The 19,697-nt window shown below is 38.6% G+C and overlaps 1 protein-coding gene across 7 annotated transcripts in view; it reads right to left on the reverse strand.

Moving 5' to 3' along the window:
* Window positions 1-19,697, reverse strand: part of RYR2 (ryanodine receptor 2) — a 746,950-nt gene that overhangs the window by 152,215 nt on the left and 575,038 nt on the right. For 4 of the 7 annotated variants that reach the window (XM_067025660.1, XM_067025658.1, XM_067025657.1 and 1 more), the window contains exons 52-57: window positions 18,071-18,139; window positions 16,964-17,041; window positions 15,513-15,588; window positions 5,101-5,224; window positions 4,428-4,543; window positions 410-474 (exon numbers count right to left, since the gene is read on the reverse strand). In XM_067025660.1, the coding sequence (XP_066881761.1) occupies window positions 410-474; window positions 4,428-4,543; window positions 5,101-5,224; window positions 15,513-15,588; window positions 16,964-17,041; window positions 18,071-18,139 (528 nt within the window). The remainder of the gene's footprint in view (window positions 1-409; window positions 475-4,427; window positions 4,544-5,100; window positions 5,225-15,512; window positions 15,589-16,963; window positions 17,042-18,070; window positions 18,140-19,697) is intronic. The other 3 variants (XM_067025663.1, XM_067025662.1, XM_067025661.1) reach the window with 1 other exon arrangement.

Below are 19,697 nucleotides of genomic sequence, written 5' to 3' on the forward strand. Positions count from 1 at the left end.
GGTTCTTATAACATACCCACTGGTAAATTAACTCATGCTTTTCCTCTTTAATAAAGAAATATTCATCTAAAAATTTTAAATCAGAACAATATTCAAATGTTAGGAAATAGATGTTTCTCCTTTATGTCATATGATAAAGCCAAAAAAGAGAACTTTGAGTCAGACTTCACAGAGGACAAAGTCATTTGAGAAATACGGTACGGAGAGCAGATCAAGTTAAAGCATGACCGAAGGTGCTGGGAGCACATTTATCCCACATGATTCATGCAGTTTTCATGCCACAGAATATTTAGTTAGAGTAGAATTCACATTTTTAGACAAGTGCATTCCATAAAGAGGCAACGATCTAAAGAGCATATTTGGTAAACAAACATATTGAAGGAAATACAGGACGGATTGTATACTGTACTTTAGCAAAGAACTTGATTTCTTGTTCATAAGGGAAATGTTCTCCTTTGCTTCTGCTGCCACCATCTGTAGACATGAAGAGTTTTTAGGTACACGTTGCACTTCAAACATTGCAAGATATTCACCCAAATGCTAAGTTTAGAACACACTGCTAAATGCGTTACCCCACTAAACTGAATACAAAAATATAAAGGCTAACTTCAGTCGTGTAATTTTAAAAAAGATTAAAAACATACCCAAATCAAAATTAAAAAGCTCTTGAGACAGCCCATACATGTGGTTACAAGCACAAACATACTGGTGTAGCTTTGAGATCTGACTGACATGTAGGGAGGAAACTGGAATAAAGTAAAAATCCCACATTTTTAGCAGTAAAATCCCACATTCTCTTTCAGTAAGAAAGAAGCTCCCTAGGGTGAGAAAAGTGAGTGGAAAATAAGTAAACATAATTTGTTAGATTATAACACGGACCTCTAAATAAAGATAGTGACTTCGTGGTGTGACTGCAAGTTACAGCCTTTCATATTAATATACCAATGGAAAAATTTCAGGAAGCCAGTGCCTGTGAGGAGGAGGACCACAACTGTAATACTAGGCCGGAAAATTAACATTCTGCTAAAGAATAAAAAAGTTCACCGGTGTCAAAAGATAATTTCCATAAGCAAAGCAAAAAGCCCCGAATTTTCCCCATGGTGTAGAAAATGAGTTCAAGGTTAAGAACTGATTGACTGAACTCGTTTAGCTTAGAAGGTGGCCTTTCCTACCTCCCTCATGCATACAAAAGGAGGCTTCATGCATATAGAAGAGGTAGTAATAAACTATAATAACCACTATGCTATGCAGAACAGATTGGAGAGCTAAGAATTTCAGAACTGGATATAAGGTTTCAGTAAAATCTGTAAGCAGAGCTTCCATATTTTATAAGAATCAAACTGACTTTTTCTTGAAAAAGTTCTTTTGCACATAGAAATAAAAACAATTTGAAATACGCTTTATTAAATCTTAAGCATAAATTCAGGATAATTTTTAGAGAACTTAGGTAATACTCTGTAAAATCAGACAGTGCTCTTCCCGTGAATAAGTAAAAGAAAATAATGGCTTTTCAATGCTTGCGAATTTCAATTTCTTTTAAATCACTTTTGTACTAAAGCTCTCAAGCATATTATGCAGAATGGCTGGATCCCCCTAAGGGACCTTCTCATATAAACGTTATTAAGACAGAAATTTGTACCTATCTAAATCTGCTAATATTTCAAAGAACTAAATAGGAAATATCTTTCCTTTCATTATATATTGTAACAAAAATGCCTCTGTAGAAAATGTGAAAAGATTTGGAGGGAATATGATCTGTGATGTAATACAAAAATTCAAAAAAGGCATAGGCATATTCTTACCATCACCATGAGTATATGTTTAAGAATGAATATATTAAAGATGTGTGGCAAAGGCAATAAAGTGAAAGATAAAAGAAGGTATTACAGAAATTTTGGTGTTTAGTAATAATGAAAAATGAAAATGAAAGCAAATGATTGTGTAGACAATCTCAACTCTGCTTCTCCTCTTGACAGAGTTCTTGTACATAATTTGCCTTGCCAAAGCCACCTGAAAAAGGAACAGGTAACATCAGCAATTGTAAAAAAAAAAAAAAAAAAAACTAATTTTGTTGGGCTCTATATTATTATTATTATTTGTGTGTGTGTGTGGTACGTGGACCTCTCACTGTTGTGGCCTCTCCCGTTGCGGAGCACAGGCTCCGGACGCGCAGGCTCAGCGGCCACGGCTCACGGGCCCAGCCGCTCCGCGGCACATGGGATCTTCCCGGACCGGGGCACGAACCCGTGTCCCCTGCATCGGCAAGCGGACTCTCAACCACTGCGCCACCAGGGAAGCCCGGGCTCTATATTAATCTAACCTTATTTCTTCCCAGAATTCTGTTCATAAGACCTTCTCTATCCTATAGAAAGAAATGTGTGAAGTGGGTGAATCTACCCTGTAGTTAGCTTCTTACCACTCCTTACACACAAACGCTGTCCTAGGAGGTTTATTCAGAAACTTGAATATAATGTGATAAAGCAAAGCATAAACACATTTTACCCTTCAAAGTTCTGTTCTGCTATCCATACATAAGCAAAAACTTTCCTTATTCCCTTTCCAAATGATTACTCTTTATTCCCTCTTCTACTCTCTCTTGTCAGAGAAGGCTGGGGCTTCCCTGGTGGCGCGGTGGTTGAGAGTCCGCCTGCCGATTCAGGAGACGCGGGTTCTTGCCCCGGTCCGGGAAGATCGCACATGCCGCCGAGCGGCTGGGCCCGTGAGCCGTGGCCGCTGAGCCTGTGCGTCCGGAGCCTGTGCTCCGCGACGGGAGGGGCCACAGCAGTGAGAGGCCCGCGTACCGCAAAAAAAAAAAAAAAAAAAAAAGAAAGAAAAAAAAAGGCTGGATCCCAGAGCTGCTACTCATACAGATACTTTAAAATGTGGATTAGAAATGTCAACACTTAACTTTGTGCATAAGAGCTTCGAAAGTTCACCATGGCCTCATGTTTGTTCTTTGGTCAAATTTCATTCAGACTAATATGGCTGCTAGTCAAGGTGACTATCATATTTTTAAAAAATATTGTTGGATGAGTTACAAAGAGACTGCATATTATAGATTAGTTTGTATAATTGGCCTTTATGAAAAAGATGGTTAAGAGAGGAAAAATATAGCATTTGTACTGTAGCTAAAGAGGCAGGTGGAAAAAGAGGGAGGTTCTTTAAGAGAACGATGCTCAAGGAGAAAATCTCTAATCACATTTGGGATCCAGGGGCCAGGAACAAGAAAATACCAGAGCTCGAATTTCTATAAACTTTAATCTGATGCTGTGCTGAAAACTAATATAAATCCTAAGAAAACAGCATCAAAAAGAGCCCTTGGTTAGGAGGGGTTTGTTGCTGATGTATCACTAAGGGATCTAGGACTATGGGTCCCAAGGAAAGGGGCTGAAAACAGAAAGAATGAGGGTTAAAAAACCAAAACAAAAACAGAAAGAGAACCTTAAAACTGGAGAAAAAAAAAATAAGAAGATCACCACCAGCAGAGCACACTGCCTTTCAAAAAGGACCAAACTGGGCTTCCCTGGTGGCGCAGTGGTTGAGAATCCGCCTGCCGATGCAGGAGACACGGGTTCGTGCCCCGGTCCGGGAAGATCCCACATGCCGCGGAGCAACTAAGCCCGTGAGCCATGGCCGCTAGGCCTGTGCGTCCGGAGCCTGTGCCCCGCAACGGGAGAGGCCATAACAGTGAGAGGCCCGCATACCGCAAAAAAAAAAAGGACCAAACTTACTTCTTTATATCCTAATACCAACCAGTGGCTGGAAGGGGATCTGACACAGAGGTGAGTAATTGACAACCTGAATTTTAATTCAACAATGCTGAGGACAAACACAAAATAAGAGAAGTGAGAGGAGGCTGTCTTGATTATCTGCTCTGAATCTTAGATTTAAAATAAGGAGTTCTTTTTGTACTTCAATGGCACTGAGCCAGACGGGGAAGAGGTCTTTGCTTTTACTCTAAGTGAATAGTCAAGTATTCTGTATTGCAGATACTCTAATATAAATGTGTAACCCTGCGAAGGCTAAACTCAAGGCCTTTACATTGTCTAGAAATTTGGAGAATCCACAGAGTTGAGTTAAGTTTTTTTTAAGAGCAGAGAAATTAATTTCCAAAGGAAGGATTTAAGTGTACCTTAAAATCTGATGTCCATCCAATGTATCTTTCAAAATGAAAAATCAATGCCAATAAACATTTTAAGGAGAAAAATATTACACGTTAGACTTTTTTTTAAGTACTCAAAATTTACCCATCCTTTAAAATGAGTTTGCCCATTGACTTTTAGACTCAAATTACGATGGCTAGAAAGTGTTTATATCATCCGGGAGCAGACCACAAGCATCCCAGTAGCCTATGCTGTTCTACCTCCTGATGTAAATGTTAAGCATAACAAAAACTGGGCTGTTAGTCATAGGACTACGGTACCTACCAAACTCCAGGATATACTGGTGAGCTTCGTCCACATAGCGAATGAGTTGCTGAAGGAAACTATAGGCAAATCGTTTCTCAATAGAAGGAGTGTCCAATTCCAGGTCCTTGAATCCTCTAGAACAGCAAAAAGGAAAAATGGAAACCAACATCTACAAAGACTGTTAGAAGGTAAGGTAAAAACGAAACATATTTTGTTAAATACCTATATAGAGAGAAGTATATTTAACATTTTACATACAGCAATATACAGATGTGTATATATACACACAGACAGACATAGATAAATTTGCAAGGTTAGCTAATATTCTTGTAGCTAAAAACAAAAAAGATTTAATTTATAAAAAATACTTTGCACCTGATATAAAACTGTACTAAATAACTATTACTAGGTAATAAAATGTTGCATTTAGAAAAATAGAGTGTCATTCTTGCCTAGGGATTTTGCCTAAATGATGGATGGGGACTTAACATACGAAGTGTAAGGAACTCAATTATGTGGCACAACCGCTAAGGGCATTAATGTTTCTGACACGTATATTTTGAACATACTAAACAGTAGCTCTAAGATTTAAAGGGATCATTGAGTTCATTTTCAGCCTTAAATCTGATAGGGATATTTAAATATTCAGTCTTATAATGAGAATGTGTAACTGGAGTAGGTGTGCTTTTACCTGGATACAGCATAGCCATTGATCTGCAGGAACTTGAGGATGTCCTGTGCTTTTTCCCTATCCTTGGCTTTCTCTTTGGCCGTCAGTGTATCATAGGGTACCAGCAGGGGATGGTTTCCACCTCCTAAGAGTATGCCAAGACAAGAACACAGCACAGTAATTAGAAAATAATGTGAAATGAGATACGGCTGCATGTATAATAGGACTGCACTACAGAACTTCTGGTGTCCTCCACTTATACACAGGGTATATAGGACTCATATAAGACTCTTCCCTCTCTCGTGCCTTTAATGCTCCAATTAATTTAGGAAACCTGTTCAAAAAAGACTGTTCATATGCCTTCTAAGAGGCAATTAAAACATGAACATACAGGTATTTGTAATTTCAAATGCCAATGACATCTGCAATCACACAAGAAAGGAAAAGAAGCTGTGTTCTCCTCTCCACTGGAACTCCAAATGCAGAGTGTATTTATGCACCAAAACATGCACAGCTGGATCCAGTAAAATTACAAGGCATGTATCAAGCAATATGCTTCATTTGCCACTGCACAGAGAGAAGAGAAAAAAATGGCTTAAAAATATGGAATTTTTACCATGCCTCCCAGATCAGAGAGTACTTTATGGTCACATCTTTCTAAATACACAAAACCCATACTTAGACTGCAGGTACAAGTTGATTGCTCTTAAATATCTAATAAAAGTAACATACGTCCTTGATTAAGAATTTTGGCAAGAACCTAGGTTTCTACTATACCTCTTCTGGTAAGAAATACTAAAAGCATTCTTTTAGATTTGAAAATTCTGGGAAGCATTTAAACTTTAAAAAACTGATAAAAAGAAAACAATTTATAAAATTGTAAATTTTATAAAAAAATTTGTAAAAATTATAAAAATTTCAAAAAATGCACTGGTAATTCCAGATATTAAGATCTGATACAGGGAATGCTATTAAAGCAGCAGCAAAATGAATAGCATAGTATGTCCCAAATTTAAAGTTTACAAAACACATATAGGAATATATTTTATGCGGGATGCTGAAATTCCTTAAAATACAACTGCTAAGGGAACACCAGAAAAAAATAACTATTTTGTTTGAATTATGATGACAACATAGAGACTATTAAATCCCTGTCCAATGGGGTTAAGCTAGGAGCTCCCCAAACAATCATAAATGTTGAATGGGTCCCACACAAGAAATAAGCAGACAAAAAGACAAAGGAGAAAATGCCACGCTTTCCTAGTGCTTGCTTTGACTGAGAGCACCATCTACAGAAATGCAATCACGCACTGAACCTTCTGACCATTAGGTGACACTATACACCACAAATGCAAAGTCAGGAACTACTACGTTAACACAAAGCATATTAAGAAGCCATCAGTAATTTTACAGTATCATACAATTATTAATGTAATATAATACACCTGTCAGTAGAATACAATTCTCACGTGATACTAATAAACATTTTGTGGACAGCAAGAAGGATATAGAATCAACTACTAGGCCCACTGAGAGCAAATCTGACTTCTATCATAATCAGATAGAATTTAACAGCATATTTTATGAAAAAATTTATAAAGCAAACATTTAATATAATCATGCGGCGATCATAACCTATTTAGAAATTCCACTATTGCATGTAGTCCTTTATTCCTTGAGAAATTGGCAACTTAATTTGTAATCTACAATGATGGGGGGGGCAGACACGAATAGGTTACTTTGGGAAGGGTGAGGGGCAAGGGGGGTGGGGAAGAGGAAAAGAGGGAAAGAGAGAAAGAGATAGAGAATGAATAAAGCCTGAACTTTAAAAATCCTAAGAACACAAAGTATGCTCTGACTCTAAAACCCTTCAGAACTAGATAGGGTGGGTTCTTTGAAGTCAGCCAACAGACTGGAAATTATGTCCTTTGCTGTGCCCACTTACCTAATGGCAGTGTGACTATCTTGATCTTGCCTATTTATAACATGAGTATAGATATTATGTGGAAGGGAGGTAATGAAACTAGCTAAACCTGAGAGGTGAATAAATACGCAGGAATTCCTAGCACTCTGCCTCAAACATACTGCCTGGCTTGTGTACTCATTCATGCTAAAGGGTCAAAATTGTTTGATATCAGCACTGTCCTTGGCTTAGTGACAGATCATTGCAGCCCAAAATATGTGGTAGTGGGGAAAGGAGAATAAAAAGAAATGCTAGTTCTTTACATTTTTCACTAATTGGGGAGCACGGATAGTATTTCTTGGACTCTCACTCCTTTTTTCTATTCATGACATACTCCTTAAACTGCCTGATTTCCCCCAAACTCTGCTAGCTTCTTAAAGTAGATCGGGAGGGCACTGAGGAACAGACAACCTGGGTGAGCAAAAGAGGAAATTTTCTCCTGGTTTTTCTAATGCAGATTCATCTTCTGCATATAGATATAGAGATGATAAAAGAGCCCTGAGCCCTGGATGAGGCTGAAACAAAAGTGGGCAGGTTTGGCGCTGACTCTTTTAGTTGTCCAAGTGTCTAAATGACTAAATGGCTATTTCAAGTCATTTCCTTATTCCTGACTTCTCTCTTCTCCCAATAGGTACTAAGACATGCAGCAGGTGACAGGCCTCTCCCACACTCCCACTCAGATCTTCTGGAAGCAGAAGCAGAGTCGTCAGGACACAGTTGGCTGTCAAAGTCTCCAGGAGAGGGAACACGTTGGAGAAAAGACACCTGTAGTTTCCGTCCTAAAACTGTCCACAGTCTCAAGCCTCTCTGGTTCCAAGAATCATTTCTCCTTCCTTTAGCCCCAATAACTTAAAAGCCAAGGTCCAGTGCTATATATTTCAATACCTTTCCTACTGGCCTGCTGTTTTAGTGCCAAACAACTCACTTTCTCCTTTGAAAGGGTAGCCTTCATGGGGTAAGAAAACTAATTTCACCACCTCACTTTTCAGCCTCTGCTGCAACTCAGCTTGTCTCCCCCCTACACAGTATGAATATGGACCAATACAAGCTGGATGCAGAGGTACAGATGCCTCATTTATGAGTGATGTGCTTCAAAGAAAACACTGACTGTAGGACACCTAATGGCTGGCCCAGAAATTAAAGGATGATGATTTTCTAGCATACTTATTAGAAGTGAGTACTAAGATAGCTGCTTATTACTTTTAGTTGTAACCAAACCATAGTGATTGAAACATACTTAGAAAACAAAACTGAATTTTTTTCATGTAATCTGCTCATGGAACAAATAGTAATTTTGTTAACTAGTTACGTGGAAAATGCTCCTTCAAGAACCTCACTAAGTGAAAATTCTATGACTCTGTAACTCAGTTATCCATCCTCCCTTCCATCCATCCATCAGCCAATCAAACAACTGATCATTCATTTTACAAACACTGATGGAATGTTTCTAGAAAAACAGGTCTAGTCCTGAGCCAAATTCTTGAATAGGCAATTTTGGTACGTGGAATCCTTTTTGTTCGTTTCTATGCCCAATTCTAATTTGTTTTACTCGGTTTCCTAGCACTTGGTGCCTGGTACCACCCTCCAATATCACAACTATTCCTTCCATTATGAAATATCTCTACCTCCCAAAATGATCTCCTTCTCCATTCTTACCTGTATCAATAAATAAGAAATAGAGAGTTTCCTGGTGTCCAGAGCTATACAATAAGGATGACAAAAGTAATCAAAATTGTGGCCCTGAACCTGAACTATATTCTCATTGGGGGAAAGAGACCCACATAGGAAGTAACTAAAGAAAACACACACATACACATTATAAACAATATGTGTATAATCTAAAGCTAATGCAATTGATTTATTCAGCTAATGCTGAATAAATAACAATGAAAGAGATCATCAGATGCATTAAACTGAAGAAAATATTTATGCAAATATCATATATTCATATTAAGAAATATAATTTTCTCAATAAACTAAGAAAAGATTTGAGAAATGACTATGAGAATACTAGGTTGTTTTAGTATTTAACAAAAACAACAGAAAAGAGCAAGCAAGAGAATGTAAGAGGGGCGGAGTCAGGATGGCATACTAGGAGGATGCAGAATTCGCATCTTTGCACAACTAGGGCATCTACCAGGCCCCAGTGGGGGACCATGGACACCTGAGGGGACGGGAGGAACCTCCAGCGACCGGGTAGGATGCTGGGTGCGGGGGGAGTGAAGGGGGAGAAGAAGTGGCAGTGGGACAGGACAGGAGCTCCTGAGGGGAAGGGATCCCAGGCCCGAAGGGGGAAACTGGGGAACCAATGGGAGGGCAGAGGATCAAAAGGGAGCGTGGCCAGGTTTCCCCTGCCCACTTGGGCCCCCAGGAGCCTGCTGAGATCCCGGGCCTGATCCTCTACCCACTGAGGCCCTCTCCAGCCACGTGGGTCCTGAGGGAGTGGGGAGGGGGAGGGGAAGCAGCAGTAAAGTCCGGATCTCTGGGACCGGCACCCCTCAAGGGCGGCTGGGGGAGGGAAGGAGTTCCTACACTCAGCGGGACCCACCCACAGTTAGGGGTCCAGTGGCTACGGGGGAGACCCTGGGGGAGACGGTGGGGGAGCGGAGCGAAGGAATGAAGGGGAACGGGGCCAGAGCTTTCCCTGTCCACTTAGGCACCAGGGAACGTGTTGGGCTCCTGGTCCTAATCCTCTGCCCTCGGAGCCTCCCTCCTGTTGCTCAGAGCCCAAGCCCTGCCCCTACACCCCCACCCAGGGCCCCCACCTCTGCACTCGCAGACACCCTCTGAGACCCCCTCCAACGTACTGGGCCTAAACTCCACCCACACACCCTCACTCAGGGCCCTACCTCTAAACTCCGGAACTGCACGCTTGCACGCTCTGGAGACCCTCCTTTCCATGTGCTGTCTCTCCACTTTCATGCAGGTCCTAAACAGAGGCCCCGGCCCACCCAAAACCCCGCCCCTGCCTAAGTTCTACCCACCGCCTAAACCCCATCCCTATAGCCAAGGCTTTTTGATTTTTTTCCTCTTTCAGATTGGGGATTGGGGTTCTGCTTTACCTGGTTGATTCACTGTTGTTGATTCTTTTATATTTTTATTTTTCGTAATAAATCTTTTATTTTTCTAACTTTATTTTATTCCTTATACTTTGTTAGTGATCTCTCCTTTTGGTGTGTTGCCACCCACCCCCCCCCACCACCTGGTCTTTTTCTGTTGTAGTTTTATTTTACCTGGCTGCAGTTGTTTCGATTATAGTTTTACTTTTCCTAATATATTTTTTATCTTCCTAATTTTATTCTGTTTTTTATTCTTTGATATTGTACTGCTTTTTTTTTCTTCCTTTTCTGTTGTTGTTGTTGCTTTTTTAACTGCACCACAAATCTTGCGGGATCTTGGTTCCCAGGCTGGAGGTTGGGCCCAAGCTCCTGTGGTGGAAGCTCTGAGTACAAACAGCTGGACTAACAGAGAACCTCAGACTCCAGGGAATATCAATCAGACTGAGGCCTCCTGGAGGTCCTCATCTCAGCACCAAGACCCGGCTCTATCTAACTGCCTACAAGCTACAGTGCTGGATGTCTCAGGCCAAACAACCAGTAAGACAGGAATACAGCACCACCCATCACGGAAACGAAAAGAAAAATATGTTACAGACGAAGGAGCAATGTAAAAACCTACAAGACCAAATAAATGAAGACAAAATAGGCAACCTACCTAAAAAAGAATTCAGAGTAATGATAGTAAAGATGATCCCAAAACTCAGAAATAGAATGGAGAAAATACAGGAAACATTTACCAAGGATCTAAAAAAACTAAAGAGCAAACAAACGGTGATGAACAACACAATTACTGAAATTAAAAATACTCTAGAAGGAATCAATAACAGAATAGCTGAGGCAGAAGAATGGATAAGTGAGCTGGAAAATAAAATGGTGGAAGTAACTGCCAGGGAGCAGAATAAAGAAAAAGAATGAAAAGAATTGAGGACAGTCTCAGAGACTTCTGGGACAACATTAAACACACCAACATATGATTTATAAGGGTCCCAGAAAAAGAAGAGAAAAAGAAACAGTCTGAGAAAATATTTGAAGAGATTATACTCAAAAACTTCCCTAACATGGGAAAGGAAATAGTCATTCAAGTCCAGGAAGCACAGAGAGTCCCATACAGGATAAACCCAAAGAGAAACATGCTGAGACACATATTAATCAAACTATCAAAAATTAAATACAAAGAAAAAATATTAAAAGCAGCAAGGGAAAAGCAACAAATAACATACAAGGGAAGCCCCATAAGGTTAATGGATGATCTTTCAGCAGAAACCCTTCAAGTCAGAAGGGAGTGGAAGGATATATTTAAAGTGAGGAAAGGGAAAAACCTACAACCAAGATTACTCTACCCAGCAAGGATGTCATTCAGACTTGACAGAGAAATTAAAACCTTTACAGATAAGCAGAAGTTAAGAGAATTCAGCACCACCAAACCAACTTTACAAGAAATGCTAAAGGAACTTCTCTAGGCAGGAAACACAAGAGAAGGAAAAGACCTACAATAACAAACCCAAAACAATTAAGAATAAGGTAATACGAACATACATATCAATAGTTACATTAAATGTAAATGGATTAAATGCCCCAACCAAAAGACAAAGACTGGCTGAATGGACACACGAAAAAGACCTGTACATACGCTGTCTAAAAGAGACCCATTTCAGACCTAGGGACACATACAGGCTGAAAAGGAGGGAATGGAAAAAGATATTCCATGCAAATGGAAATCAAAGGAAAGCTGGAGTAGCAATTCTCATATCAGACAAAACAGACTTTAAGTCAAAGACTATTACAAGAGACAAAGAAGGACACTACATAATGATCAAGGGATCAATCCAAGAAAAAGATATAACAATTATAAATATTTATGCACCAAACATAGGAGCCCCTCAATACATAAGGCAAATGCTAACAGCCATAAAAGGGGAAATCAACAGTAACACAATCATAGTAGGGGACTGTAACACCCCACATTCACCAATGGACAGATCATCCAAAATGAAAATAAATAAGGAAACACGAGCTTTAAAAGATACATTAAACAAGATGGATTTAACTGATATTTATAGGACATTCCATCCAAAAACAATAGAATACACTTTCTTTTCAAGGGCTCGTGCAACGTTCTACGGGATATATCACATCTTGAGTCACAAATCAAGCCTTGGTAAATTTAAGAAAATTGAAATCGTATCAAGTATCTTTTCCAACCACAACGCTATGAGACTAGATATCAATTACAGGAAAAAAACTGTAAAAATACAAACACATGGAAGTTAAACAATACACTACTAAATAATCAAGACATCACTGAAGAAATCAAAGAGGAAATCAAAAAATACCTAGAAACAAATGACAATGAAAACAAGATGATCCAAAACCTATGGGATGCAGCAAAAGCAGTTCTAAGATGGAAGTTTACAGCAATACAATCCTATCTCAAGGTACAAGAAAAGTCTCTAATAAACAAGCTAAACTTACACCTAAAGCAATTAGAGAAAGAAGAACAAAAAAACCCCCAAAGTTAGCAGAAGGAAAGAAGTCATAAAGATCAGATCAGAAATAAATGAAAAAGAAATGATGGAAACAATAGCAAAGATCATTAAAACTGAAAGCTGGTTCTATGAGAAGATAAAAAAAATTGATAAACCATTAGCCAGACTCATCAAGAAAAAAAGGGAGAAGACTCAAATCAAGAGAATTAGAAATGAAAAAGGAGAAGTTACAACAGACACCACAGAAATACAAAGCATCCTAAGAGACTACTACAAGCAACTCTATGCAAATAAAATGGACAACCTGGAAGAAATGGACAAATTCTTAGGAAAGCACAACCTTCTGAGACTGAACCGGGAAGAAATAGAAAATATAAACAGACCAATCACAAGCACTGAAATTGAAACTGTGATTAAAAATCTTCCAACAAACAAAAGCCCAGGGCAAGATGGCTTCACAGGTGAATTCTATCAAACATTTAGAGAAGAGCTAACACCTATCGTTCTCAAACTCTTGCAAAATACAGCAGAGGGAGGAACACTCACAAATTCATTCTACGAGGCCACCATCACCCTGATACCAAAACCAGACAAAGATGTCACAAAATAAGAAAACTACAGGCCAATATCTCTGATGAACACAGATGTAAAAATCCTCAGCAAAATAGTAGCAAACAGAATCCAACAACACATTAAAAGGTTCATGCACCATCATCAAGTGGGGTTTATCCCAGGAATGCAAGGATTCTTCACTATACACAAATCAATGTGATACACCGTATTAACTGAAGGACAAAAACCATATAATAATCTCAATAGATGCAGAAAATGCTTTTGACAAAATTCAACACCCATTTATAATAAAAACTCTCCAGGAAGTAGGCACAGACGGAACCTACCTCAACATAATAAAGGCCATATTTGACAAACCCACAGCCAACATCATTCTCAATGGTGAAAAACTGAAACCATTTCCTCTAAGATCAGGAACAAGACAAGGTTGCCCACTCTCACCGCCCTCAGTCAACATAGTTTTGGAAGCTTTAGCCACAGCAATCAGGGTAGAAAAAGAAATAAAAGGAGTCCAAATTGGAAAAGAAGAAGTAAAACTGTCACTGTTTGCAGATGACATGATACTATACATAGAGAATTCTAAAGATGCTACCAGAAAACTACTAGAGCTAATCAATGAATATGCAGAGTAGCAGGATACAAAATTAATGCACAGAAATCTCTTGCATTCCTATATGCTAGTGATGAAAAATCTGAAAGAGAAATGAAGGAAACACTCCCATTTACCACTGCAACAAAAGGAATAAAATACCTAGGAATAATCCTACCTTAAGAGACAAAAGACCTGTACGCAGAAAACTATAAGACACTGATGAAAGAAATTAAAGACGATACAAACAGATGGAGAGATATACTATGTTTGTGGATTGGAAGAATCAACATTGTGAAAATGACTATACAACCCAAAGCAATCTACAGATTCAATGCAATCCCTATCAAACTACCAATGGCATCTTCCACACAACTAGAACAAAAAATTTCACAATTTGTATGGAAACACAAAGGACCCCAAACAGCCAAAGCAATCTTGAGAAAGAAAAATGGAGCTGGAGGAATCAGGCTCCCTGACTTCAGACTATATTACAAAGCTACAGTCATCAAGACAGTATGGTACTGGCACAAAAACAGAAATATAGATCAATGGTACAGGATAGAAAACCCAGAGATAAACCCACACACATATGGTCACCTTATCTTTGCTAACAGAGGCAAGAGCATACAATGGAGAAAAGACAGCCTCTTCAATAAATGGTGTTGGGAAAACTGGACAGCTACATGTAAAAGGATGAAATTAGAACACTCCCTAACACCATACACAAAAATAAATTCAAAATGGATTAAAGACCTAAACATAAGGCCAGGCAGTATAAAACTCTTAGAGGAAAACAGAACAGAACACTATGACATAAATCACAGCAAGATCCTTTTTGACCCACCTCCTACAGAAATGGAAATAAAAACAAAAATAAACAAATGGGACCTAATGAAACTTAAAAGCTTTTGCACAGCAAAGGAAACCATAAACAAGATGAAAAGACAGAAAGAGAAAAAGAAATGCCATATGCTAACACATATATATGGAATCTAAAAAAAAAAAAAAATGGTTCTGAAGAACCTAGGGGCAGGACAGGAATAAAGACAAAGACGTAGAGAATGGACTTGAGGACATGAGGAGGGGGAAGTGTAAGCTGGGACAAAGTGAGAGAGTAGCACTGACATATATACACTACCAAATGTAAAATAGATAGCTAGTGGGAAGCAGCTGCATGGCACAGAGAGATCAGCTCGGTGCTTTGTGACCACCTAGAGGGGTGGGATAATGAGGGTGGGAGGGAGACGCAAGAGGGAGGGGATATGGGGACGTATGTATACATATAGCTGATTCACTTTGTTATACAGCAGAAACTAACACAACAATGTAAAGCAATTATACTCCAATAAAGATGTTAGAAAAAAAGAATGTAAGAGACAATAACATAACTGGACTGAACAAAACAAAGAGGCTGAGGATGGGAGATAAAATGAAATAAGAGAAATATTTAAGTTGGGGATAGAAGTCAGTGAGGGAGGTCTACGTAATTAATAGAACACCTCGGATATTAGGATGAGAAATATAGTTATCTACATGCTAAAATGGGCAAGAGAGAGCCATCAAAATTCTGAGATATGAGGAAATACATGAGCAATCAGGAAATAGCATTTCCACCTTGAAACTACTACAGCCATATTTGAACCATTCTAATAAAATAAAGCTGTAATGAGCTCTTATGCTGAAAAGACTATTTTATCCTTATCATACGTTCATGTACTCAAACTCCGATTTTTTTTATAAGGATTTTTAGAAAATACTACCTTTGGACTCCAGTTCCAGTTTCTTTTTCTTTGCCCATATATTATGGTAGTTTTCAGCCATCATTTCTGCCATAGCCTTAAACGAACAAAATATTTAGCAAATAAGTTATACTCTAAAAGGATAGTAGAAAAAGATAACTTTGCCTTCCAATATGTAATATCAAAACATACTTTAAATTAATAAATTGTAGTGTGTTAGTGCTAAAACACATCTAAAAGATAATTAAGCACAGCTTTGTTATTTAGAATCTGAATTTCAGAGGATTCTAATGATCTGTGAATTTACAAACCAGCAGAGGTGATGTGATGGGAATGGTCATTGTTCTTTATAACGTTTAAAGATACATGTTTTGTTAATTTAATAATGAAACTTCAAACTAGCTATGGACCTTAAAAATATGTTTATTTACAAGTTCTTATTTTAATTTCTGAAGTTTTAAAAGATGATGTAAACCTTACTGAATGAGCATTGAATGCAAAGAGCATCAGACAAGCAGTCTAGATCCATGTTTGTCCCAATCTAGGTCAGTCTGAGGTCTTGGATGAGCCTTGGCCTCTGTGGCCTTTGGGTTTTGACAAGATTACCTCCAAGATTCCTTTCATTTTTGATTTTCAAGTTTACTATGTCATGTTAATACATTCGTACCCGAGCAATGACAAAGGGCAAGCCAAACAATTTAACAATCCATAGATTTTTAATCTTTATATACTTATATCTCTTGGAATAATACTAACAATGCCAATATCATTGTCTGATCATTATATTGACCTGTTAACTTATGTTCCATGGCAACAAACTTTATCTTTTCACTCAAATCAGGCAATTCGAAGTAGGTTCCTTAGTGACAAAGGAGACAGATAGAACTATGGCTGGAGAAAGCAAAATGCCATCAGTTTCCCTGGATAAACAACTTATATATTCTTTCATGAATAATTAAAATGATCCTTGAGCAGAGCATTATAAACTACTGATTTAGTCTCTTCTCACATGCAGCTATTTATCATATTAGGACTTTTACATAGATATGATCTTTAAAGAAAATATATTATTCTAGAAAAAGTTCTATCAACTTTTACAGCATTAAAAGCTTAGGGTACATAATCTATAAATTCCATGGACCTTCTATATGATCACTACATTCAAATAATTCATGCTGTAAAATACATGCAGGAAGTGTTATAGTATGCTTTTTAAAAATGAAATTTGCAGAATATTTTTTAAAGTACTTACATGCAGGGCTTCCCTGGTGGCGCAGTGGTTGAGGGTCCGCCTGCTGGTGCAGGGGACGCGGGTTCGTGCCCCGGTTCAGGAGGATCCCGCATGCCGCGGAGCGGCTGGGCCCGTGGGCCATGGCCGCTGGGCCTGTGCGTCCGGAGCCTGTGCTCCGCAGTGGAAGAGGCCGCAACAGTGAGAGGCCCGCGTACCACAAAAAAAAAAAAAAAGTACTTACATGCAGATCTCTGGATAGTGTAACATTGCTCATGTCAATGGCTCGGGGGCTATAACCATGGGCGGCATCTACAGAAACCTAGATAATTTGCAAAAATAAATAGCATCTCATTAAAAAAAAACCATAGAGAGAGATTTAAGAGACACTTTGGAAATATACAGCAAAGAAAATTCCAAATGTAACGTTTCCTCAGCTAAAACTGGCAAGTAGCTACACAAATTGATTTTGCAAACATATCTAGCAGATTAAATTATATTTGGGTGCTGACAAGTAATTATGATTGAATAATACATCCCAATATCTTAGGGATTGCCAATCTGTAAAGCTAACGATCAGAATTCAACAAATTACGTAGTGAGTCTAAGATTCTAAAATATTACCGGAATCAAAGGATAATTGAATTCTTGAGTTTCTTACAAATTCTAATTGGCTGCAATGAAATTTTCTTTTCCTCACACAAACGGTAGTTAATCAAAGAGGTCAGTATTTATAAATGTCTTTATGGGCCAAATAGTAAGATAAAATAAAGCCAACTTTTTACTATTAAAAGTGCATCATATAGTACTCAGTGATTTGTAACGACACTCTCAATCACCAGAGGGTTTCCTTAATATTTAAATTTTGACATTTTAAGAATGAAATCTACAAAACAAAAAGACAAAGAGATGATCATACTAAGTAAGGTAATTCAGAAAGAGAAAGACAAATACCATATGATATCAGTAATACGTGGAATCTAAAATATGACACAAATGAACCTATCTACGAAACAGAAACACACTCACAGAGATAGAGAACAGACTTGTGGTTGCCAAGCGGGAGAGGGTTGAATGGAGTGGGAGCTTGGGATTAGCAGATGCAAACTATCATATACAGAATGGATAAACAACAAGGTCCTACTGTATAGCACAGGGAACTATATCCTGTGATAAACCATAATGGAAAAGCATATAAAAACAATGTATATATATGTATAACTGAATCGCTTTGCTGTACAGCAGAAATTAACACAACATAAATCAACTATACTTCATTTAAAAAGACAAGAATGAAACCTATCTTCCCATCAACTGCAAGAGGGTTTCACTTACTGTCAGGAGCGCTTACCTCATTCCACCAACGGCATATTATGGGAAAGTATGCCACAGAAACGAACTCTGGTTCATGCTTATAAATCTGAAATTATATTTGATATATTTCATAACTGTGTATACTCTCTTGTCAGACATGGATAAACAAAAAGCTAAATGACAGGTACAATACAGCTCAGATCTGTGCCTGTGAACTAAAGGGAGGCTATCATATGCTACCATTAATCATGTTCTCATGGGCTACACTCAACTCACTGGTTAGTTTTAACTAAATCTTGGCTTCTGTATCAGTACTGAGCCACTGCTAGGTACCATCCATGAGAGAATGTGGGATAAAAATCACAGTTTTTTTCTCCCTTAAATGCCCATGAAAGGAAATTGAGACTTAAGAGAACTTAAGTAACTCACTCAAGGTCAAAGAACTAAAATTCTGAGCAGGCAGGATTCCAACTCAGGCTGTCTGACTCCAGGCCCACTTCTCTCTCACTGTCATCTCTTTCCTTCAACATATCACAGTATATTTCTTTCCCCAGCACTCTACTACCCCTGGCTTCTCTAATGTAACCAGTTTCCAAGTTGCCAAATTCAAAGTCCTCTTTGCAGCTACCATCAAACTGGTCCTTCTATGCTGGACATGACTAATCACCACTCAACCAGCCCCCTCGTTTCACGAAACCACCAACCTGGCTCTCCACTTCCCTCTCCGATCTCTTTGCCTCTTTCTCCTCTTCCATAAATGACCTCGAAATACTTGTGGCTTTCTGGGTTCCCTCTTCAATTGTTTCTTTCTTTATTCTAAATGCTTTATTTAGGTGTCCCTATCCACATCTATTTTAAATATTTCATTTATCAACCATGTTTTTTTAAACCAAAAATGAGTTGATCCAGCCTAACAATGCTCCTCTGCTCTAGACTTACATTTTCAACGATTCATTGCCATCTCCATTTGGGATTCTATACGTGTATTCATTTTCTACCGCTGCTATAATAAGCCATTGCCAGAAATGTAGTGGTTTAAAACATCATAAAGTTATGAGAAATCTGAAACAGGTCTCAATTAGCTAAATTCAAGGTGTCCACAGGGCTGTGTTCCTTTCTAGAGGTTTTATCAAAGCATCTTTTCCCTGTCTTTCCCAGCTTCTGAAGGCCACCCGCATTTTGGACTCATGGCCTGTTCCTCCATCTTCAAGTCAGCTATACTGCATCTCTCTGACCTTCCTTCTGTAGTCACGTCTCCTTTCCAAAGCCAGGAAAGGGTATCCACTTTTAAGGATCTTTGTGATTACGCTGGACCCACCAATAATTCAGTAGAATCTCCCCCAACTCAAGATCATTAACCTTGATCACATGGGCAAACATAATCGCACCATCAAAGCCCCAGGAAATCAACCTTTCTACAGACAACAGTGATTAGGGATCATCTCTGGAGTCAGAATTCTGCCTAACACGACATCTAAAATCAAAAGCATATTCTCTCCTTGCCACCCACCCCCCAGCACTAACCTCATCTCACATACGCTACCCACCTGGTAGGCCAGTACAGACCCATGGCAAACCCCTGTGATTAGACCTCCTTCAGGATTATAAAATGATTACCAATCTCACAGATATTGAAATATGGCAAACATGCGTCTTAAAACTAA

This window comes from Kogia breviceps, chromosome 2 (genome assembly GCF_026419965.1).
Source record: "Kogia breviceps isolate mKogBre1 chromosome 2, mKogBre1 haplotype 1, whole genome shotgun sequence".
NCBI lineage: Eukaryota > Metazoa > Chordata > Mammalia > Artiodactyla > Physeteridae > Kogia > Kogia breviceps.